The sequence below is a fragment of the Stegodyphus dumicola genome, chromosome X1, assembly GCF_044657685.1.
Source record: "Stegodyphus dumicola isolate Sdum_Otavi_A_Nest chromosome X1, ASM4465768v1".
Classification (NCBI taxonomy): domain Eukaryota; kingdom Metazoa; phylum Arthropoda; class Arachnida; order Araneae; family Eresidae; genus Stegodyphus; species Stegodyphus dumicola.
The window spans coordinates 224,415,283-224,441,309 of NC_140780.1; the positions used below are offsets into that span (position 1 = coordinate 224,415,283).

At 34.3% G+C, this 26,027-nt stretch overlaps 1 protein-coding gene across 1 annotated transcript in view; it reads left to right on the plus strand.

Annotated features, from left to right (window-relative positions):
• The window catches only part of Loxl2 (Lysyl oxidase-like 2), a 60,700-nt gene that overhangs the window by 13,558 nt on the left and 21,115 nt on the right, over positions 1-26,027 (plus strand). Inside the window, exons 2-4 of the mRNA XM_035359066.2 lie at positions 5,957-6,141; positions 8,535-8,714; positions 18,626-18,782. Of these exons, the coding sequence (XP_035214957.1) occupies positions 5,957-6,141; positions 8,535-8,714; positions 18,626-18,782 (522 nt within the window). The remainder of the gene's footprint in view (positions 1-5,956; positions 6,142-8,534; positions 8,715-18,625; positions 18,783-26,027) is intronic.

Below are 26,027 nucleotides of genomic sequence, written 5' to 3' on the forward strand. Positions count from 1 at the left end.
ACTCAAAACCGCGTCGAAATCTAATGGCAGCAAAGTAATAGTTGTTATGCCACGTAAACAAGAAATAGAAGCGCACGCTACAGAGGTGACGGCGTTTGCCCAAACTCTCTCACTTTCCCTTCTAGAACTCAGTATTTAAACTTTTTCTTCTCGAGGTAGATAGGTGACGGCGATTGCGCAAACTCTCTCACTTTCCCTCCTAGAACTCAGTAGTTAAACCTTTTCTCCTCGAGGTAGATTTAAATCCTACCAGATTAAAATATTCTGTCATTGACAATTAGAGGAACGAAGGCTTATAGGAAGGAACGTAAAATCAAATTAAATTGGTTATTTAGAATAAGTATAAATCCCTACAACTGAAAGGTGTCTAACACCACTAGAAACCTAAATTCAAACATGCAGCATAAACTTGGAACTAACTCCGCTACTCTCTTTTCGATGATACTTTGTTGGTTATTCTGGCATTCAGCGGGAGATGCACCATCCCTGCTCTTTCCAGATTCCTGAATGAGTCCCCTTAGTGTCCTGTTGTATGTAAAACTCCAAAGAAGAACCTTCTCTAGTTGAGATAGCCTTGTAAAAGAGAACGAGAAGTGAAGCCCTGAGAGTCGGTGATCAACAAACTATGTCTGGGGCTGCTGCAGAAGGGCAGGAGGTGGGGAAAGCTGGCCGGAAACACGTGAAGAGGTCTGTCGAATCCAAAACGTGGTGAGCTTGCAAACTACTGAACAATACGGAAAACAATAACTGTATGCAGAAAGATTAGAAAAATTCTATATAAAATATAAAATAACATCTGTTCTGATTAAGCAGCAATTAATTGGTAGTGATTGCTTGTGTAACTAATAGGGTAAAATAATATGGGATAACATATGTGCATAACGCCAAAGGAAATACTTCATTACCCGGCTGCTTCAAAGAGCTACCCTACATAGAATTAGTATCCAAAACTCTGGAGGTGCGCCATCCCCTGATCAACCCATGGAGGTAAGAAAGGCTTACTTCCTACCTCCATGGATCAACCCAAGGGTACTTCAGATGTCAGACATCGTCCATCGTCCAGCATTGACCGGAGGATGCCGGTCAGTGCTTGAATGGGGAACGCCGGTCAATGTCGGCCAATCTACATACAGCAACAAAATTTTAAAACTGCTCTTTTAAGGGCAAAACAATCAAGACTGTGAGTTTGCTGGCCTCTGGTAACCAGGAGTAGGGGTGTAGCTAATTCGGTATGTTCACAGCACTAGAAATGCAAAGATTGTATTTTGCGATGAAAAATAAATTGTCACAAATAGAGAAAATGACCCGTTAAATTGTTCGTAAAAATGGGGACAATATATATAAACGTACAGTAGGTTCATAATTTCATAGGTAATCCATAAAAGCATCAAAATTAATTATGTTCTGAGTGAGTATGCTGAGCCTTCTTTGGTCGGTTTAGAAAGACTGTAACAAGTGAGCGGTGGATGGGAGAAGAAATTTATTTTCATCAAATATTTCATAACTTAAGATATTAAAGAAATTAACCGGTTTTGTAGATAATCGCTCTCTTGAAGAATTTTTCATTGGTGCGATTAATAAATTCTTGAATCTGTTCTAAGTTTAAATTCGAGTGTATACTACGATTTCTGATTTCTGGCGAAATAAGGAGCTCCGTTGAAGGAGAACTTGTTTGACGCACTTGAAGTTTTTTGTAGTCCTTGTCTTTTTCGCTTGCCCAGGCACGGGAAGCGCATGTGAGAATCGGTCGAATGACCGTTAGATAGAGTCTCTTTTTCAGATGTAGAGATAGCTGTTCACATTTTAACAGTGGGAACAGTCTGAACATAATTTTGTAGGCCTTCACGTACTTAGGTCACGCGATCGTTCCATGATAAATTTCTATTGAAGATATCTCCGAGGTAGCTTGCTTTGGTTTAAGCTTGCTTGTACTAAACATTGGAGGTTGTAGCGATGTAGCTTGTTCTTGAGATTAGGGATCCAAAAAGGGTGACTTGAGTTTTAATTTGGTCGAGTCTACGATAGTTCCTGATAAGAATTTTAGATTTTGTGGGCTGAATGCTAGTTTTCCAACAACTACATAATTTTTCTATGGATGGAATTTTCTCTTGCAGCCTGCCCAGAGCATGGTCCGGTCGACGTGATTTGGAAACAATTGCCGTGTCATCGGCGTAGCTGGCTAGGAGAATGTTAACGTCGTCTGGAAAGCTGGGAAATCGTTAACGTAAAGTATGTAAAATAAAGGTTCAAGAATGCTACCTTGTGAATACCAGATAGGATATTCTTTATAGTAGAAATTGCCTTTCCATGTTTAACAGTGAAAGTGTGATTTTCGAGAAAAGAGTTTATGAGCAAAACCAGTTCACGAGGCAGGTCGAGACTGATAAGTTTGTAAAGCAATGCCAGACGCGGTCAAAAGCTTTTGCCACGTCTAGCATCAGGATTGCGACACTCATTTCATTGTGGATCGCCGAGCCTATTAATTCACTGAGGCGAACGAGCTGCTTCCGAGGTACAGAGTTTTTTCCTGAATCCGTACTGATGATCTGTTAAACATTGGAGGCTGTTGATCAATCTATTATATATGAGTCTTTCTAAAATTTAGCTGATCGATGACAGCAGGCTAATGGACCTGTGGTTTGCTGGATTTTCATGCTCTTTTCCTGGTTTCAGGATCTGTTTTCGGACTCTTGAAACGCAGCTTAAATACTGCTTCTGAAACACGTTTAGATTAGCATACTACGTCATTAAAAATTTACATTCCGGCAGGAAACTGAAATCAGGCTAGAAAAGAAAATAAAACTAAAAAATAATTGGTTAGATTAAAATAACATCCTTACATAGCTTGAAATTTTTAAGTTAATAATGCAAATTACTCTTGCAGAATACAATAACATGCGCATTTTTCATCTATAAAGAAAACTAAGATATTTATGCATAATTTCCCAATTCCCCTCAGCAGATATATTTTTCGAACACAATTTTAAATGCAATAATCTGCATAATGCACAATGAACCCTAATTACAGGAACATATGCACGATAAAGGCGACACAAAAGTATATGTCCAAAAGCACAAAAAATTTATGCAAATTTTGTTAGTTTTAATAACTGCTGAAAGTATCATTTTCAAATTCAGACTTAAATGCTGCACAAATTTCGACTGAAATAATTGAACTTAATCAACTGCACAATTTATGTCTACGACTTATATATATTAACAGGACTTTAACCATCTTTAATTCCATGCATGAGTATCTCGAGTAAAATACAAGGTCAAAGTTAGCACCTATTTTTTATATACTTGCCAGTACGAAGATTCATTTCCTATCCAAAAATTCTTAGTAACGATTTTACAGAAATACCTAGCTTCAGGAATGGTCATCGAGTAGAACATTTGTCATCTTTACCACACTTTTGTTTTTATTTCGCAGCATTTTCATACGCTACCACGACACTAGGGCAACCCGCTGTTTCTTTTAGTTCGATAACATTTCCGATTTCATGGAGCATTTTCATAAGAGGAGAATTTGTTTATCTAGTAAGAATGCTATTTCCAGGAAACCTTTTCGGAACACCATTTGCTGTTTACTATTAGAATATATTTTCATAATGAACACATAATATTTTCTTTCGTATTTGGGCGCCATCCTGAACTAAGGAAAGTTCTGTCAATTTTTCAAGCTTTACAACGGAAGAAGCAAAGATCTTTAACTTATTCTTAATTACTGAACAAATAGAAGGACTGTACACTTGTATATTAAAAAAAAAAAAAAAAAAAAAAAAAAACCCTTACAGCGTCCCGAAAGCCTTTGCCTTATTCCGCCTGATCCTATAAGCTACCTAAGAGCTCACGGTTCCATATGATTCTGGTATATTCTGTGGAAGCGGTCACCTATAATGACTATCAGTGACGTTCATTATTTTTGTTTAAATATTAGAATGCTCTCCGAAATTCTTGTCACTTACAGAGATGATCGTTCACAGAAATTATGGCCGAGAGGGGATATAGTTCGTTATATTTTTAATGGTGTTGGTATATTTAATTATGGCAAAGCACACTAGGGCTATCTGCCTAAGGGGAGGGATGCCTTCGTGGAGGACTTTCTAAGGGAAACTGGCTCGTATACACGTTACACATGGGGAAAACCACGAAAACACCCATGCAGCCAGCACGTTCGCGGGATTCGAACCTCAGACCGAACTACCAGTGTTCAGCGACTTTACCGCTCGGCCGCTGGTGGGCTTTATATATATATATACATATATTAATGAACAAGCTATAAGCGAAATATTGTTAACATGAAAATTTTCACTTAGAAAAAAAATTATAAGACATATGTGTCATATGAACTGATCAGACAGTGTGCAATATCTTGCAGAATACTTTGCAATGCAACAGTGACTTTAAATCCCTTACGTGAAAAATATTCAATAATCCGCTAAAGTACTCTGTACAAATGAAAGGAAAGCAAAACTTTTATGAAGTTTTTATAAAACTTAAATAAATAGAGTTCAGAAACAACATTTGATCTGAATCAAATTCCGCGTGCGAATAATTTAGGGCAGACTATGTAAATGATTAAAACATCAAGGGCAAAATGTATAAAAGACCAAAAGTGATGCTTGAAAATACAGAACAATGGTTGAGAGGGAATTACTGTTATATGAACCATGCAGCGAGCAAGAATGCGTTCATTTTAAATTTCCGTACTTAAGAGCGAACAAACAAGACTGAGAAAGACCAGTATCATTGGCTGCAGCAAAGATTGATTGGTTCAGCTTATTTCCACCATATGGCTTAGAGCAAAGTATCAGAAAAACCATGTTGTTGCATTATCCATAGACTGATGACCACGTTGTTGACAGTTGACCACCACAGACAAAAGATCCAGACCACGTTGTTGCTTAATCCAGAACTCAGAGGGTTAGGCCAATGTTATAAAGCTATAGAAAATGCTTGTCAAAGCCACCGGTTCGAATACGATTTGATCAAATCAGTATTTTTTTTAAATTGACAAAAAACAATAATCTAGTTTTGGATTGGAACTGTCAAAATACATGTTAGACATAACTTTTTTTATTTTGAAATATACATAATTTTACATAAAACTATTACTATTACAGTATATTCTTTTATAGGAATATTAAAAAAACTTAGAATACGTAAGTTTAATTAATCCAAATTAAAATTAAACTAAATTTGTTTTAGGCGTTTTCTTATTTTGCTGTGTTTCGAATGAACTAAATTTTTTTACTTTAATTCAGAAAAGAGCAAAAATTAGAATTAACGTGATGTAATAAAATGTGCAGGACGTGGTTCGTAGGTTTGATTATATCACGTTATTTGGCTGTTAGTAAGAAAATGCGATCCTCAGCTATATAACTAGGAACAAATACAAAATGAGAACATTTTCTTAAGTTTTGCAACAAAGTGCCATCGCATAATATTGCCTAAAATACATGATATCCGAACATACTTGAATGGTTAAGAAACATTTCAGAAGTCTTTTTTAATATTATAAGGTTATTTCTACCATATTCTTGGCGTACCTTCGTAGTGTATTGGTTCTGAACACTGGGTCGGTGTTCTAGATGTCCGTGGTTCGATTCCCGGAGAAGGCGATTGTTAATTTTTCATCTCTCTGGCTTTTCCAATTAACCGAATGTCTCTACAATGGCGTTAGAACTAAAAGGGTGTTGGATAAGGATTCTCCACACCCAGGATTTGGCGATTGGGTTCCCTAAAAACCCCAGTCATCCTTTAAAAGGGGGAGTATATAAGGTATTTCTCCCACCTTCTTGGCGTGCCTTCGTGGTGTAGTGGTTCTGCACACTGGGCGGGTATTCCAGAGGTCCGTGGTTCGATTCCCGGCGCTCATTTTTCATCTTGCCTGCTTCCAAAATACATAATGTCTCTACAGTTTGAAATATTGATTTATACTTCTTTCTTTTAGGAAAGATATGGATGGATAATTTATATTGCAAAGGCGAAGAAACAAAGTTGGTAGACTGTCAATTTGATGGCTGGGGATCACATGATTGCAGTGTTAATGAAGCAGCTGGCGCTGTCTGCCGCAGTAATAACCAGATTGAATCTCTGATTTCTCAGAAAGCTGCAACAATAAAACCAAAATTAATGGTGAGTACCAATCTGCTTTCATTTTAAGAAATTTTGAAATTATTGCTTGTTTCTAATGTCTTTTAGCATAATTCAACTTAACATTTTTGAGATAGTTTTAGACATCTGTAAAGATTATGTTTAATTTCGTCGGTCTATTTCAGAGTTGTAAATGGTAAATATCTTTGAAGAATTTGAAGTTTTATAAATATATATCACAGGCTGTATTTCTCAAATCCAGGCAATTTCCGGGTCTGGTCTTTTTTAAATTACGGAAAATGCTGAAAAACAGAAATTTAATCCTAAGAGTTCGATTTATGTGTTTCAATAAACCAATAAACACATGCTCCTAAACATGTTTTCGCAACTTTACTGGTTTATAATTTCAGCAAAACTTTAAAAAATCTTCCTCTTTGTTTTTAAGTCAGACACTGCTGACGATTCAACTTATTTGATAAAGAATTAGTCGTATTAATCATTGAGCTATTAATCATTAAATATAGATAATGATTATATCTCGTGTTTAATAGTATGCGGATCAACACTTTTACCTTGTGACGTCTTAGTTGTCATTCTTAAGGACTACAGTACTGCTGAATGTGAGAAATTAGCAAGATTACAAAACAAAGCACATGTTTATAGTGTAAACAGATTTTGAATTCTCACTCATAGAGCGTTTGGACGTTGAAAGTGAAACACTTGGTGAATATATTCCTCTAAATTTCAAGCCAGCCTTCCCCCCTCTTGATTTGGAAACCCGCTACATTTCGAATTTTGTCAACAATAGCAGATTGTAAAGTTGAATATTTAGCAGTATTACATGCATTGACTTTAAATACTGCTTAAAATTCCACTGCATAATTGGGAGGTATACTTCAGTTCAAGATATGATTTATTCTTCATACTTGTCTGGCTGGTGTATTTGTCAATAAGAGAACACATCTTTTTTATCTATAGAAGGCCACAGTATCCAGGGTAACATCCTTACACCCCCTCAAAGAAAAAAACAACAAGAATTTTGTTAATTTGAATAGTTGCTGTAGAAACGGGAAGTTACCTGAAAAGAATATTAGATGAAAGCTCAACAAAGAAGCATAAAACAACATCTATTCAAATTATGGCAAAACTTACTATGCTCTTAAAACGGTCACTTTCTGAAAGAAAAAAAAAAACTGTTAATTGGGAGCTTTACAGGGTTCATATTGATCGTCGGATAGCTATAGCAAAGATTATAATTCTTCTCATGTTAGACGCTGGTTTCAGTGGTATCAGGAGCGAAAATCTTAATGCAGACAAATGAAAATCTGCATTGTTCATCCAAGAGTCCACCTTCACTGAATTTTCCACTTCTGGGGGGGGGGAGAATTACTTACGACGAACGTTTTCAGAGGCCTTTTACTCGAAATAGCTCGTGTTCAGAGTGGAGCATGGTAATGTACCGGTGATGGTTTAGGCTGCAGTATTAGAAGCATCTCTGGTAACACTTATTGCTCTTGATAGTTGTATCACTAAGAATTATTGTTGCATTTAGGATTGCAGATTCAACCAATTATTCAAACATTGTATTCCAAAGGATGTGTTCTGTATCAGGATGGCACTATACTAGTTTACATCACAGTCTGAAGACAGAGTGACTGAGTGATTTGAAGAACATGAAAATGAGTTCGAATAGCTTTCATGTCCTTCGCAGTCCTTCGATCTAATTACCCTTGAGCTTCTGGAGAAAGGTATTCTTCCACTATTATAACGAAGTCAAATTGTAGAGACATTAGGTTATTTCGAAGCAGAAGATGCGAAAAATGAAATGCCCTCGCCGGGACTCGAACCACGGACCTCTCGAAGACGCGTCGAGCGTGCTGACCACTACACCACGAAGGCATGCTAAGAAGGCGGGAGAAATACATTATAAAAAACCTCTTTTTTTGCAGGAGAACTGACTAAAAATACTTTAATGACTGAATAAGGCTTGTTTCAAGAAGAATTGATGCAATTAATAAAGTATTGCACTCCTAATACATGTATTCTAATTTCCTTGCCTAACCTCTTTAAGAGCGCCGTCCTGGTGACAGATACACAGACTACGGACGGCAAATTCAAAACATTCTTTATAATCGGAATTATTGTACAATATTGCCACTAGGTTAAAGAAACACAGCATTTAGTATGTTTTGTAAATTTCGCCTTTGACGAGTTATCTGAATTTTATTTGTTTAAACAAGCACCACCAATAAGTTACGAGATATAAAAGATAAAAAAATCTAAATCAATTAAATCTTATCCATTGGATTTGATATTTAAGATATGATTTTCTTTATGCTAGAAAATTGTATGAGATACACAAAAGCCGAAACAGACTTTCTGTAAAACATTTATTTAACGCCTCGTGGAGTAAAATCCTCTGTTTTACTTAACAGCTCCATACAAAGAATGTTGAAGTTCGTTTAAGAGGTGGACGATTTACATTCGAAGGCCGTGTTGAAGTTCGCATAGGTAAAATGCCTTGGGGTCTGGTTTGTGGAGATGGGTGGTCTCTCCTGGAAGCAAACGTTGTATGTCAACAGCTGGGCTTAGGCTATGGTCAAGCTGCCGTGCAGGTAATCAAATTTTCCTGTTTTTATCCTAAAAATTATATAAATTGAAAGGAAAAGGAAAACATGTGTTTTGCGAGAATTCGGATGCTCAGTTTAAAATTAATAAATAACTATTATTGTATAATAATTGTTATTATAATTATTTAATTATCCCATTTTATTGTATAATTTGCATTGCAACGAATTCTAATATATTAATTATTATAGTTGATTATAAGAATTTTACGATAATAAATATTTATCATAAATTTTTAATAAAATATATGTACATTAATATACACTGAAAAAATAAATTTCTTAATAATTAGTTATAGACGATAATACGGTAATAAATGATAAATGTAGTTATTTAATTAATTATAATAATCATATTATAATAAATAATTATTATATTTCTTTTTGATTTGGGGCCTAAAATCTGTATGTATTATTGATTACTCAGTTACCCCGACATACATAGAGTTGATGTGGGAGGGAAATAAGTCTTCCATAAACATCACAATATTGGCAAATGTCATGTTAAATCAAATACGATTATGGGAGATTCCTCTGAAGTGGGTGGAAACCTGTTCACCTTAATTTAAAAACTCCAAAAGAATACTTCTTTCTAAAAATATGTTTCCATTGTTTTTACGTATCTTATTTTTAAAAATAAGCAGTGAAATATGCACTCTTCATGTAAAATTCGTATGTTAAGACAAAAAAAAAAAAAAAAAAAAAAAGAAAAAGAAAAAAAAAAGAAAGAAAAAGAAAGAAAGAAACAATTTCGACAGTTTTCGTTTCCAGCGTTGCACACCAATGCGAATCTTCGCACTTATTTCTGCGAATATGAAATAAAAGCGCGAAAAACAGTGGATGACAGGATAACCTGACGATACGGGAACTTCCGTAGTAAATTCCCCCTTTTCCGGAAAAGAGCGAATTCTCATATGCCTGACCTTGTGGCACGTAATTAATAGCCCTTCTGGGCGATCCTAAGGAGTTTGGTGGAATGCCAGCTATGGTTGTGTTTGCCACCGCGCAAACTAAGCCAACTGAAGAATGACGTAATATGAAATGGAGAAATGACGTAATATTTTTTCCAATTTCCCGCGCGTTTTTTCTGAGAAGCCTTTCAACGCCTGATTGCATGCTTGAAGAAAGGAAGTCGACTTTTTTTCATTTTGGCCTGATCTAATCTTGTTTCTTTTTCACTCGAAACTCGATAACAAGGAACACTAATTATTTACAGAAGGTAAAATATTTTTTAAAGAAGAAATAACAGTATATTTAAAATGAATTATTATTAGAAAGAATGAGATTTGGATTATTCAGTTATGGCAAAGCACACGAGGGCTATCTGCCTAAAGGGAGGGATGCCTTTCGTGGAGGACTTTCTAAGGGAAACTGGCTCGTATACACGTTACACATGGGGAAAACCACGAAAACGCCCATGCAGCCAGCCCGTTCGCGGGATTCGAGCCTCAGACCGAACTACCAGCATTCAGCGTCTTTACCGCTCGGCCGCTGGTGGGCTAGAAAGAATGAGAAATAAATTTATATTAAAAATATTTCAATGTAATATTTAAAAACGAACTATCATTAGAAAGGATAAAAATTATATTTATATTTTAAAAAATCATTTTAACTTCAGTATTTAACTTCAGTATTTAGAAGTTTCATCAATCCAGATGAATTAAATAGATAGAAAATACATGTAAAAATAAAAAATTAAAAGTACTTAGATTTTTGAAGATATTTTAACTGAATACTTCAAACTCAATACATGTAAAAATAAAAAATTAAAAGTACTTAGATTTTTGAAGATATTTTAACTGAATAACTCTTCTTTTGACATGTCTGCTTTTAATATGATGTCACAATTCTTTATTTTATCAATATACTTAAATATGAAAGGTTTTGAATGAGTGTGATATCTGAAAACCTCATTCCAACCTATAACATTTTTCAAGCATTCTATAGAACTTCCAGATAATGTTGATACATAGGAATAATTGACAAACTTAATTTTTAAGGGGACAGTGGACGTTCAAATATTTTTTTAAAAAATTATTGTCATAGAGATATGAAATTTTGTATGCATGTATATTTTACCATAATTATGTCAAATATCTTTGAAAAAATTTCTGGATCACTGCAATTTAATTTTTTTTTAAATTTCTAAAATTTTGTCAAAAGGTTCTATGCGTCTTAATTTTTTTTTATTTCTTGTTACTTTTGATTTTTTTATTGAATATGCATTACAAACACAATTTGGTATCAATTAGTGAATTACATAAAATGCTAATTTTTAATTAATATTTCTTTTACATATACCCAAATTTTGGACAAAATTTTGCACTTTAATACACTTTAATTGGATTTTTATCCCCTTTATGAATTTGCATTAAAAACTGCATACCAAGCTTAGTTACATCCATAAACAGGAATCTAAATTACAATCATTTTGAAAATAAACTAAAGCGCATGGAGCATTTTGAAGACGTAATAATCACGAAAATTTCATGATGAGAAAAATACATTATAAGAATAATTTTACACTATAAGTTTACTTTTACTTCTTTTAAATTCCTCTCTATTTTTATACATATAAAATAACTGTAAGTTTACTTTTACTTCTTTAACTTTCGTATTATTTCAACTTTTTCAATCATAATATTTCTTTTACCTTTGAAATGCTCAAGAGGAATCATAATGTTGTTTCCAGATACCTCCAAGAGGGATCATAATGTTGTTTTTATTTCTAATTCTCTGTATTTTCTAGCAATTTGGTTTGGTTTGGTTTTACGTGACTACGGCAAAACCTCGAGGGCTATCTGCCAAAGGAAGGACTTCATGGAGGACTTTCTAAAGGAAACTGGCTCGTATGAACGTTACACATGGAAAAAACCCCCATGCAGCCAGCCCGTTCACGGCATTCGAACTTCTAACCGAGCTACCAGTGTTCAGCGACTTTACCGCTCGGTCGCTGGTGGGCTTTCTACCGATTTATAAGCGGTTTCAATTAGCTCAGTTTCTTCATCAGTACGCACGCTGTTTTTATGAATCAAACTACGCTGATTTTATTATAATACTTACCACTCTGATCACATTTAATTTGTGATTCTATGGATTCCTTTGGTTTCGAAAATAATTTTTTGTTGAAGGAATATTTTATTTAATTCTTTGTCAACTATGTGATTAATCAAATCATCTTTTTTAAGCCTTAAATAATTATCAGTATCACGTTCTCTACAATAATTACGTAGTTGCTTTACCGTTATTGATTTTAATGTGTTTTCAGAAGGCAACTTTTTTTTCGAAATATCTGAATTTGATTATTCAGCTTGATTACCAGCTTTTCTAAGCTTTGAATAATTATGGATATAATTTACTCTGCAATAAGTGTGGATTGTTCCACGGTCTTGTTTTGGAGCTCCATTTATATAGTAATATTTTTAACAATATAAATTTCTTAGATGACATGGGCTTCTAAAATTTGCATATATATATTTCCCCTATTCCCGCCCAGTTTTTGAGTATTTAATATTTGGGATGATAATATTTACCTCTCTTATAAAAATTATTTACAAGTTCACACTTCTTAGCCTCCATCTACATGCATTACTTTTTATACAGACATAATAGGATAAAAACTAAGAAAAAAGGAGAAAAAATATAAAATATTAAGGAATGATATACTCTCATTCTAAATATTAAGTTTTTAAATAGGTTTGAATAGTTATTTTTATTTGTTTTCATTTTCATATCCAAAAGCTGACCAATTTTTACGTTTTGCTAGAACAGAAATTTCTTTTGGAAATTCCATACACTTAAGAAATACAATATTATAAATCGCTACCATAGCATCACCTGTTTCAAATGTTTCTATAAATAACGAAATTTTAACATCTTCTTCTTTTAAGATATCTTAAATCGTCGGTTAAAACTTTATTATTTGAAAATTTTGTAAATTTATAGAAATGCTGATTTTTCTGAGGTTTGAATGTAATAAAATCAAGACAGATAGTTGCACAAAAGGGAACAGCCATTTCATAAACAAAATATTTCGCTGCGGCATTTTGATTATTTACAGGATCTTTGCAATTGGATAAAATTTTATTTTCCATATCATAATTTCCATCATCTGTTAATTTTATAGGAGGAAGAACATAAAAAACCTTCTTCATTGTACTGTAAAACATTATCAACATTTTAGTGTTTACTTTTATTTTTTCCAAATACGCAACATTACTCTGATCCTTTTTTGCATTCAAAATCATTGCAAATATTTTGAATTAGCTTCTTTGAAAGATCTAATTTATTTTTCTAAGGTCTTACTAGTAGGAAATTTTGAAGAACCTCTTACTTTATGTAATATTTTAGCTCGAGAAATTCGGCTGTTCAAATGGCCTCTTTCTTTACTAATCTTGGTTTTAAATAACTGGCTTTTTTCAATTATTTGAGGAATTTTTTCGTCAAGTGTAGCAGATAGTTCTGAAGCTAGATGTAAATCATTTTCTTCTAAGAACCTAACATCTAAGTTTTTATTCAAATCAAGCATCAGAAAGTTTTCGATACCTTCTACGGCTTTGATGGGATTTTCTTTGATTTCGTAGGTACAGGCTTTCTCTGGAGTATCAGTAACATGATTATGAAATTTCTGAATGGATATAAGTATTTCAATTTTCTTCGTAAATTTATCTGCATTATTTAGCCTAATTTATTTTTTAAACTTTACGGCCTCTAAAATCTTTAGCGTGTTTTTTTTCTTTCTTTTTTAGTATCTTTCATTTATAACCAAATAAAATTGGCCTCTTGCAAAATATAATTTGCATTATGCAAAAATTTCTATTTTTATAAACGATAAAAATTAAAAATTATGACAAAGAAAAGTTTACAGTTTCGAAGCAAAATTCTCTCATGCTCATTTACCCTTTCAGGCTTGTGATTTTAGGAGAATCTAGATTGGGAAAAAGTATTTTAATTAATTTAATTCAGAACTTTAAAATACGATGCATTATACATATGGATTAAAATATTTATGAAGATTAACATTCAGATATAATTGAAATATTTTAAAGCTTTGAAGGCATTCAAAGTGAAGATATCATAAGTTTTACAACCGGTGGAACTTTCCAAAAGAATTGTTGTGAAAATATAATCAATATAACAAACCATTCTTTGCAACGGATGCCTTAGAAGAATTTGTACAATTAGAAGATTTAGGTCCGAATAGAAAGAATATAATTGTTTACGATTATTGCCTTGCTAAAGGTCAGACAAGTATTAAGAAATCATGTTTTTGCGGTAGACACAATAACGCGTCCTTCATTTATCTAGCTCAAGCCTAGACAGCGTTTCTAAAAAATAAGGATCAACTGTAATTATTTCATATTTTTTAATTTACAACCGAAAAAAATGCAGCAGGGCATGAGAAAAATTGATGAAAAATTCACAAAAATAAATTTAGTGAAACGTGTAATAGATATAATAAAAAAACCCATGATTTTATCATGTTTAATTTTAAAAATCCTAAGATGATATATCGAAATTTTTTTAATTTTACATAAATGGAAAAGAAATTGGAAGATTGGTTATACGTTTATCACAAAAGTTCAAAAGTTTGTTTATAATGATTCCAGCTTATCGTTCTCAGTCACTAAATTGTTCTTCAGTTCAAGTTCGCTATCCGCCTTCACGTTTTTGCCTTTGCCGCATTGAGTATTGTAGATGGAATTATCGAAATTCTAGATAAATCGTTAAAAATTTCAGAAAGAAAAGAGGAATTTTAACATTCTTATAAATTTTATAAATCTCTGAAGCTAAAACCCTGACAGAGGAAGAAGTTTTGGTAAAAGTGAGAGAATTTACTGAAAATTTACAGTTTTTCCCAATTGAAAGTACCTGAAAAAAAAAAAAAACCTTAAAGGCCTTCTAGATATTTTTAATACTACATAAATGAAGAAAGGAAAAAGTGTTATTAATGAACTCATTAACAATTCATTCTTTGAAATGCATCTGACTGGGCGCTGGTTTATAGATCATGGGGCACAGCTTTTATGAGGCAAAACGAGAATAAATTCTGGTTTACCTTAGGAAGAATGGTCTAAGCCTGTAAACAGAGTGGATGAAAACTCATACAAATATGATATATGATATTTAAATATATAGATATTAAGACTGGAAGTAACGTATGTGATAAAAATATGATAGAAAATTTAGATGCCATTCCAAATCCCACAGTGCCGGAAAATAGAAAGAAGCATCGTTAGATCAACTATACTATAAAAAAATTTGGAATGAAATGTTTGAAACGTAAAGAAAAAACAGAAACTAAAATTTCTCATGAAACCCCTTCAAAAAACATATTGAAGGCTATTTGCAATGTTTGCGGCTCTAAAAAAAGTACTTTTTTAGCTCAAACGGCTTGCCAAAAGAATAGAAAAAAATCTTTAAGATGTTTATCATAATCTTGAAACCTTAAAAGAACTGCAGAGGAAAGCCAAAATGCCTCAAAAAGAAATTGAAAAAGATATTTATACAAAATATAAACCACTGATTAGAAATTTTAAGAGAAGAAGGCTGTATATTCCTGCCATTGACGATCAATGGAAAGAAAATCTATAATTTTAAGTTCTTCAGAAAATTTAACGGCGGAACAATTTATTTATTAATAATAATTGATTGTTTTAGTAAATATGCATGGGCTATTCCCGTAAATAGAAAAACAGGAGAAGATGTCACAGATGAGTTTTTAAAGAACTAATTCTTATGCGAATTCAAACCGATAAAGGTACAGAGTTTATGAATAAAAATGCTTAAAAATTGTTTAAAGGTAATAAATGTTCATTGGTTTATTACAAAAAAATTCAAAAATTAAATATGCTAAATTTGAGAAATTTATTAAAACTTTCAATGAAAAGATTAGGAAATATTTGGATGCAAACAGAACTAAAAGATACATAAACGTGTTACATAAATTAGCTAAAAATTATAATAATTCATATCACCGATCTATAAAAATGACACCTATGGAAGCATCTGATAAGAATAACTAAGCTGTAATTTATATGTATGTGTATAGGCTCAGAGAAATTAAAAAAAAAAAAACCTAAATTTAAAAATCCGTGATGCCGTTCGAATTTCTAAAGTTAAAACCGTTTCCACAAGAGTAAACGTATGTAAATTCTTTATATAAGAGATTTTTATTATTTGTCAAGTTTTAAACACAGATCCTCCTACTTAGAGACTAAAATATTTGAATAATGAGGACATTAAAAGAACTTCTTATGAAAAACGAATTGGATAAATATGATTAAAATATGAAATTTATAAAATTGAGAAAATAATAAAGAGAAATGAAATAAAATCTTTTTTAAATGGTTAGGATATTCAAAACGTTATCATTCTTGGATTGATGGAAAAAATCTTTTGAAATCCTCTTAAAAAAATCTAATTTTTACTGTTATATAAATTTATATTTTTAGCTTCATCCATTAAAAAAGTTTAATGATTTTGTCATTGTCATTTTTTTAATCATCGTGTCACCATTTTATGCGTGTCCTCATTTTTTACAGACAGTTTAATACTTCACTTTTAAGACTTTTTTATATTAGAAAAATTTTAGTCTCTTCAGAATGTCCTAGCTCTAAAATTTTAATAGCCATTTTAAAAGTTTGAACCTGTAAATAAAGGCTAAAGGCAAATTTGAAATATTATTAAAATTGCTAATTTATATATTTCTTTTTAATTCTTTATTTATTTTATACGCTTTCGTATTAGAAAAAATTAAACTTCCTTTTTGTTACATTCAAGTTGTCCTAACTTGAGTATTTGTTAACTATTTATGTGGCTTTACTCCTGATACTGCTGATACTATTTAATATGTATTAATTAGGCGAGACATGGTCTTAAAAGTACGTTTAAATTGGCATGGTGGCTAGTAATATGAAACAACTGAAAGACTTCGTTGTCACAGCTCTTGCTCAAAATTATTTTTCTGGTGGACATTTTCTCTCTAAGTGTGTCATCAAACCTTTAAAACTATCTGAATAGGAGTTTCTCAGGGATGATGCTGTAGGCCAGATTTTTAGAAAATTTACCATAAGTCCATGTCTGCAGTATCGAAATTATCGTTGCTGTTGACATCCGCTTGTTAATGATTAAACTAAAATCTGAGGACGAATTGTAATAACATAGATATAGCTATGTATTTTTAAAATTTAAAGATTGTTCTCTACATAATGGTTGATAATGATATTTAATACTTAATTCTAAAAAAATCAAATATTTTTTTAAAGAGAATAAAACGCAAGTAAATGTATACATGACTTGCAAGACTTTAGAATCTGTTACCATACGGTATTGTTTGGGCAAATAAATTATTCGACAGTAAATTTAACTAGAGTGCTTAAATAAATGATAGAGAAACCAGGATTATTCTGAACGTTTTAAATGTCAAATACTTAGGAAGTCTATTGAAGAGAACGACTAAAAATTTTGAAAAATATTTATCAAAGAGTTATTCTACAGTGTAGTTATATGGAGCGCTAGCGTGTCATAAAAAGCTTACAAAGACAGTAAAAAAGGAAACATTAACGTCAGTTGAAACAAAAATTCCGTTGCGCAACATTAAAAATTTTCTTATAATTTCGACCAAGACATCATATATTCTGTTCAGTATTACTTTTTAGTTCAAAACTGTGGAAAATTAAAGAAATTTACTCCACTTTTAATAAAGATTCTGTAGGTGATTATAGTGCTAAACGTTTTTCAGTGTACTAACAGAGGAATGGTACACAGATTTGACAGATTTTGAGCTGGATGCGGATTCTCATCTAAAGCTTTTGAATGATGACATGATACTAGTGATAATACAGACTGTATTTTTAAAGAATTTCAAAGAGTTAATTGTAACAGGAAACAAATTTAAATTACATCCAAACTACTCCAATACCAAAACTGATTCATTTGTTGCATTACAATGTAGAGAATCACATAGACAAGTGGAAGCCCCTATGGGATCCGATGCCGCCATTGCACATCAAATCGGCTCGGTGAAACAATTCAATAAATTTTTAGATACAGTGACGTCTGATTTCAAATATCTCCTGAGCTTCTTCTCTGAACCAATATCTGCCATCAAAATTAAAAGAGAAATCTTCGTCAGAGGTTTGACAAAAACTATCAAGAAGCGTAAATTTTCTCAAGCAGATAACTGCCATTGAATGGTGGCTCCGAGATACGGCTTTCCAGCCGTCTGTCGACGTCTTCGTTAAACATCAGATACGTAATTAGAAAGAAAATATGAAGAGAAAAAATAAAGAAAAATAAGGGTGTAATGGCATTCGAGGGCAAACTAATTAAGAATTATTGCATAAGCAACTCTCTTAAGTGCATAACTTTGACACGTTTCTTGTTAAACTTAAAAACAAAAATTGAATGAATCTCAAAATTAATACCAGGAATGAAATATAGGCTTGTAGAAGAAAATGATTTACAATATCTCGGAGAATTTCTGAGGAAATCACTAAAAAAATTGTTAATGATAAAAATTTTGAAACGTAAATGTTGGTGCCAGCTGATGCACGCTAGTCTCTATCTATGCACGCTAGTCTAGCCAAAATATTCACTACACGTTACATGATTTCTTGTGGAAATGAAGTAAATTTGCATAGTTCATCATCCTAACCACATGTAAGATAATAATAATAAACACCACCAAAAGAACTAATGAAGGGAGTAATCATTGCTTTCCTTAATTTTTTGACTCCAACAACAACAAAAGCAGTATTCACCAAGCCTTAAGCTAAAAGCCAAAGTGATTTATCAATGTAACTATGACCAAAAGTGAGCATGCTCATGTAATGTGTGTATTATAAATTCTTGTGAAAACTGCATGTAATATTCTTTTCACCTTGTTTTAATTTCAGAGTGCTTACTTTGGTGGAAGCCATCAAGATATCGTGATCAGTGGAATAAAATGTTCCGGACGTGAGGGCAATATATCCGATTGTCTTTATCAGTCCTTTGGAAAAGTTACATGTCCTGGAAGAGATGAAAACATTGCAGGAGTCATTTGTGCAACAGGTAACCTTAGGTGATTTTTTATACTTTGCAGGAGGTTTAGTTTCAGTTACTATGAAAAATTATGCCTAGCAAAAATAAAATCAATAGATGTGATCATGCCTCGGAAAGTGAACAAAAAGAAAAGAAACAAGTAGTCCTTCGCAAGTGTTTCGCTACGAGAGATTTAAATCATTAAAATCGCATTATCGCGTATAGAGGATCCTTAGAGTGTCATCAGTCGGCAAAACATGAGATCTTTAATTTACCTTCTAAGTTTAAGGGGTATCAGCAACCCCTATACCGACAATGTTAAATTGGCCATATTCGATGTACCTTTTCTCAAAATCTGCTGTAGATACACGCTTGAATTTTTTTTTTTTTTTTTTTTTGTAATTAAAGTATACCTATCTGATTATACTGAAATGAGCGTTTGAAACATTTTGAATTTTAGCGTAATTTACAGAATATTTTCTTAGGCATAATAAAATTTAGCACTTTTCTCATACAAAAAAAAAAAAAAATTAATTATTTTTTCTTAGTTTATCACAAAAAGCTCATTTCAGTAAATATTAGGAAATCTAATAAATAAGCAATAAACATAAAATTTTCAGATACCTGTTAGCAGTAGTTCCTGAGAAAAGGTACATCGAGTACAAAAAAATCACGTGTGGAGAAAAACGCGTTTTTATGTAAAAATCCTCATTCATCAAAGCATTATATGAAAAATTAAAACTAGATTTTTTACAGTTCTAATTTTCATAGAGATTAAAGAATAGTATTTTTAGAAAGATAAATGTGTAGAGAATTTGAAAATGCAAAAATACGAAATCACCATTTTTTGAAGATTTTTGAGTTCCAGCAATCAATGTGTAGTTGAGTAACAAGCTGAGTGATCTGGAAGCAACAAGTAGTTCTTAATAATTTAAATCTTTACCTTTTTTTAACGATGTATCTAATTGATGTAAACTAAAAACATTTAATTTTTAATGCATTCCAAATGCATTGAATTATATGAACATTTACAGCTTTGTTACAACGAATAAAAGATGTTTCTAAAGCTTTATGTTATATCAACTTGTACAAAATTTTAGTTTATTTTGACGATGTGGTGCTTTTATATTTAAGTACACTCGTGATCAGAAAATAACAAACAAATACTAAAAAAAAAAGTGTGAATATAAAAAAGAGAATCAAAGCACCCCATTTACATGTGAGATAGAGGTTGCATATCCGAACGCAAATAGCAACAGAAATTAGCATAAAGTGCAATGCTGCAGTCACACCACAACGTCTTTAGAAAGGAATACCGGACCTATGCGTCAGTTCGTAAGAAGCAATAGTTCCGTATAATCCGAGATAACCAAAGTGGAAAGTATAAGCCAAAGACACCATATGCAGGATAAAATGCGTTGGAGGACTGTCGGAATATAGCAAGCTCGTGTAAGCCAATCCGCTGTTGCGAGAGAACTGAATGGGTATCGTAGTGTTATCAATAGGCTATGAAATCGTTGCCAAAGGGATCAAAACCCTTGTAGAAGACGTGGGTCTGGAAGCTGGAGGTCTGGAAGCAGACGATCTCTTCCTGTTGCTATGTGCAAGACACGGTAGATCACTAATATCACGACAGCTAGCGTCGCATCTCTCTGCTGTTGCAGAACGGCCCATAACCCGACAAACTGTGTCGCGTCGACTGCTTGAAGGTGAACTGTACGCCCGATGACCTGCCTTTTGTGTTTCTTTGTCTCCACCGAATGTCAGAGTGCGGTTGAGCTGGGCCCGTGAATATCGCAGTTGGACACCAGAGCAGTGGAACCATGCACTCATTACAGATGAGTCTTGATTTAACATCAAGAATGATTCCCGAAGGACAATGATATGGCGAGAGCCAGAGACACGCTATCGTGCGCCAAGCATCGTCGAAAGCGACCATTACAGAGTAGGAGTCTTACTTCTATGCTCTGGTACAGCAACGAACGGCTGCACCGACCTCTACGTGATTCCTGGCGTTCCGTCACAACCGTACGATATCGGACGAAATTCTACACCCTCTTATGCGTCCTTTTATCCTTGCAATGGGTGCCGACGCGATATTTGTGGACATTAATGTTCAGTTATATTTGTTGTTATTGTATTCCTTGGGTGTTCTTGAAGTCTAAGCTAAGGACTGGATGATTATCTCCCTATGTTATTCATCCTGGGAAGATTAAAAAGGTGTTTAGCTTAAGAGACATTATGTTAATCCTACAAGCTGAGGTGTATAAAGCACTGCCGTAATTTCAGATATTAAGATGATTAGCTGACTTAAATAGCAGTGAATTGATTAGACGATTTTTATTCTTACGTTTTCCAGTCGGAAACTGTTATTCCAAATTCGCTATGCTGCAAGATAACGCACCCTCCCACTGGCCAGTAACCACTTCGCGGAGCTACTTAAGATAAGCATGCGTACTGTGTCTATGCGTCTGAGTACTGACTGTACGTCAGACGTCATGTGATTTGTGTTCTTTTGTGCCATCGCATGTCAGAGCCCAGTTGAATTGGACCCGTCGCTGTTGGATGCCTGAGCAGTGGGGCCACGTACTCTTTACGGATAAGTCTCGATTCTACACAAGAACGATTCTCGAAAGGCAATGATATGGGGTGAGCCAAGAACACACTATCGGGCGCCAAATATCGTCGAAAGAGATATTACAGAGGAGAAGGCTTACTTGTATGGGCTGAGATACAAACTAACGGCTCACCGACCTCTACGTGTTTCCTGGTGATTCCGTCACAGCCGAAATTCTACACCCTCTTGTGCACCCTTTTCTCGCTGCAAGGGTACCGAGGCGATGTTTATGGACGATAACGCCCACCCGCAAGAGCTCGAGTGGCGCGGTGTTATTTGGAGGGTAAAATCATTCCACTTCTGCCGTGGCCTGCTAGATTACTGGAGCTAAATCCCATACGGCATGTGTAGGACATGTTGGGACGACGGATAGCAGTTCGTAGTGTGTCGCCAAGCAACTTCCACGGGCTCCGACATTCATTACTACGAAAATATGAACCATTAATTTTAAGATTAGCATTCTTTTTTTTTTTTCACAGAACATCGTCTTTCTCCAAACTTTCAATAATGATATGGAAGTTGTGAAGACAGCAGTACAAGATTTCGTAAATCCTAAAAGAGAGGAACTTTGTTGCTGCGTATTAAACCTACTACCAAAGAAAGGGGAAAAGGCCATACATAAAGATGAGAATAAAATGAAACCAGATAACATTTTAACTTTTTTACGCTTTCTTGCCTTTCCTTTTACCCTTTGGCAAAATAGGCACTGAAGTTTTATTCACTCCTGGTAATTACAATTAGAAATACTTTTGATTTATAATACATCCAACTGATACTAATAGAGATCTGAAATATTGTAAAAATTAACAAAAATATTTCTGACGCCGTAGGTTACTAACTTCGGCCGAGAGAACGTTATTTCTTTTTTCGAAATTTGCTAATGGATACTCAGTACCGATTCTAGACAGTCGGTCGCTCACGTGCAAATTAAAACTGTCAACCCTTTTCTAATATGTTTGATAATCATTTCAGCGCCCTTAAATTTGGCCGCCCACGTGTTGTGCACCATTTCCGCCCCCCCCCCGGTATCGGCCTTGTGGATAGTTTTAACTCTTTCTTCAATGTCCTTTGCTTTTGCCCGAATTTCTTGCTTATTGCTGCTAAGAATTATTTTCTTAGTGTAATCGTATTAAACATTTTGTTTCAAATTTGAGTCCAAGTCAATCTAATCTCAGTTTTACAAATACTAATAAGCCTTGAATGTGTGTGCATTCATGCTTAAAGAAATCTTGATTCTTGCAGAGACAAGGAGAATACCACCCACACTGAGTGGTCAGAGCAACAGATGGGACTGTTCGCTAAAATATTTCAGATTTTATGGAGTGCGAATCGATGAGAAGCATTCTATGATAGATACCCTATGCATGTGAAATGTAATGAAAAAGCAGGATTATGTTTGCAATGCATTATCTTGTATTTTTCTATTTTCTAGCTAATAACAAAGGCTGTTGGCTGCGTTATCTAAAACGTTAAGAAATCAAGACTGTTTACTGAAAGAAAGCAAGCCACTTGTAGAGCCATTAGGTTAATTGGAAGCAGAAAAGATGAAAAATATCCAACCACCTTCGCCGGGAATTGAACCACGGATCTCTGAAATACCGGCTCAGTGTGCAGAACCACTACACCACAAAGGCACGCTAGGGGTATGGGAGAAATACCTTATAACTTCAACACTGGGTGTGTTTGAACTGTTGTATTTCCCAACGTTACATTCTGTTGTCACTTAGTACCTGCTAGTTTGCTTTCGAATTAAACCTTTTTTTTTTTTCCTGTGGTCACGCTCTAAATCGCTGGTAGAGGGTATGGAAGTTTAACACTTATTATTAAAATATAGTCTTCTAAAGTCTTTTATTTTACAAATAATCCAGCGAATTCTTACACTAGTCGTCTCCCTAAATGGTATGCAGATTTAATTATTTGCAGAAAGATCATGAAGGACTGCACTGGTAATACCGTTATTCTCTTAAATTTCATATATTGCAGAGTAGATTGCGGCTAGATATTGTTAAATTGTGTTCTGCTAATTATCCTATCAGTCATGTTTTCATACAGAAATGCCAAAAACATTTAACACTTAAAATTAATTTTGAATTATTATGAAAACATATTTTTAAAAGGATTGCAATTCCGCTAGATTCTGAATAGTAATGCACTTTAAAATTATCTGTGCAAGAAAAGGAGATTTTTAAATCACTCAGTGTATTCTCAGTATCTTTTTCAAGCAATTATTTAAAAATACAAAATAAGTAAATAATCTAAAGTTTTAATGACTACTAAAATACTCTCCAAGACGCGAACTGAAGAAGAATTAATGCGAACGGGAAGAAATATGGTAGATATGATGTATATGCACGGAAAAAGAAGCGATTAAAATTTCAGAGGAAGTTAATGCTGTTTACTGGAGATACAGCCACATTAAGTTAGTAAGGTTGTCAGGACTTGTATGTCTTTTTACTTGTTTTGGAAACATGCTATGTCCTGAATAGGAACAGGGAGCTTACTAAAGCTATGTTCAAGTATGTGTGGAATGGACGACACAAGCAGGAAGGGTGTACTGAACCCTTTATTCTCTATAAACTTACACATGCTCTCGTACTTCGGGATACAGAGACCAACCACTCGTGGTCTGAACGTAAAAATGTAAAACTACTAACTAAAATTCTAACTAAAAGCTAACTTTGAATTAGTTTACAAATGCCTAACACTAAGACTAGCCTTTTTAAAAGGTTACGTAGGTAATACGCAAACTGCTGAAACTACAATACGCTTTAAATATCAAGAGGACTAAACCTCTGGCCTTAAAGGCAAGCAGCAACTGATTGAAAACTCGTAAGAATACAGTGGTAAGGCGGCTCACTTACCTTCTCTCTCTCACTCTTGGCAAAAAGCCACAACTTAAATACTTCGGCGTTAGCAAGTAAAATTTGCATAAACAAGTTAAAGCATTTAACTCTGGCCGGAAGTGGAAAATAAGAAAAGATAGTAAAGTTTTAAAATAAAATAAACGTTGTAGAGACATTAGGTTAATTGGAAGCAGAAAAGATGAAAAATATGCAACCGCCTTCGCCGGGAATCGAACCACGGACCTTTGGAATACCGGCCCAGCGTGCTACCGTTACACCACGAAGGCACGCTAGGGAAGTGGGAGAAATATCTTATATACTCCCCTTTTTAAAGGGCAACTATGGTTTTAGGTGACCTAGTCGCCAAATCCTGGGTGCGGAGAATCATCTTCCACAACCCTTTTAGCTCGGGCGCCATTGTAGAGACATTCAGTTAATTGGAAAAACCAGAGAAATGAAAAATCAACAATCGCCTTCGCCGGGAATCGAACCACAGACCTCTGGAATACCGGCCCAGCATGCTACCGTTACACCACGAAGGCACACTAGGGAAGTAGGAGAAATACCTTATAACGTTAGTAAAACTTAAGATCCGTACAAGTTGTTGAGTCGTCTCTAGCCTTTCTGCAAGCTGTTATACTACTTCACACTGATTCGTAAAATTGGATATGACCTCCTGTAGAATTGTTTTCCGAACTCACTCCAACTGCCGAGTTAGATCGGCGACATCCAGGGTCAGTCGAAAGCATCTGCTCCTCAGTTACCAAACGTTCTCTGCTGAGGAGAGAGCTGGCGATCTAGCTAGACAAGGAAACATTTGACAAGCACGAGTAAAATCGGTAGGAATGATTAGCCTATGCAGCAAGGCATTACTCAGTTGAAATTCCAATCCGGGATGCCTCGATAAAGAAGGCAACACTACATGGTGTAGAATATTATCAAAGTACCATCCTCTTGTAAGAATGCCACGTATGACAATCAAAGCACTCCAACTATCAAATGAAATGACATTTCAGAGCTCATAACTTCCTGTTGTCAAGCTCTGTGATTATTAAGAGTATCTCATTGCCATCCTGGATATCCTTTAGGCACGTCTTCTCTATGTCATTTTAGCTCATTTCGAAGCGAAACTAATCGTTGAAAATCATTGCAGTCATGCTTGTCGATGCGCGTAGGTGAGTATTAGTCGGCGCAATGGGCGTCCTGAGGGTGGACACCATGCTCTGGGTCGTTTTTCAACTGCCCTTATGGCCAGTGGTGTCCCGTTTCACGTCGAATCGTTAATAATGACGAATCAGGGGCTGCGAGAACCGCCCTGAGGACTGTTCTGTCTTCAGATTTTGTCGTTCTTAGATTGATCGCTGGCTTCTTGATGCTATGATGGTTCAGCCATTCCTGCTATTATCGTCGAATGGCGATATTGCTCCCACCCAAATTTCGAGAGATCTTCGATTTGACCACCTTGCTGCCTTTAAGCCGATTGCACGTTCTCCTCAACTAGGAGGAAATGCTCATAGAGTGTGCGGACATATGCTCATACAGTTCGATTGTACGAATGTCTGCGAGACATTTGTACAATCGAAGTGAGCAGACGAAATCAAAGTCGAATGGAAGTTATACGCTAGAACTGGAATTTCTCTCTTCTGTTATGTACACCACTCGGATGTTCAACTACGATGCTTTATAGTTCCATTTATTCCTAAATTTTAGGTATTTGCTTACTATCGAATTTTATTGCGTCATCACATTTTATTATTTACTTGCTGGATAGAAAGGTATTTCCATAGGAAACTTCGTTGCAAATAACCCCTTCTT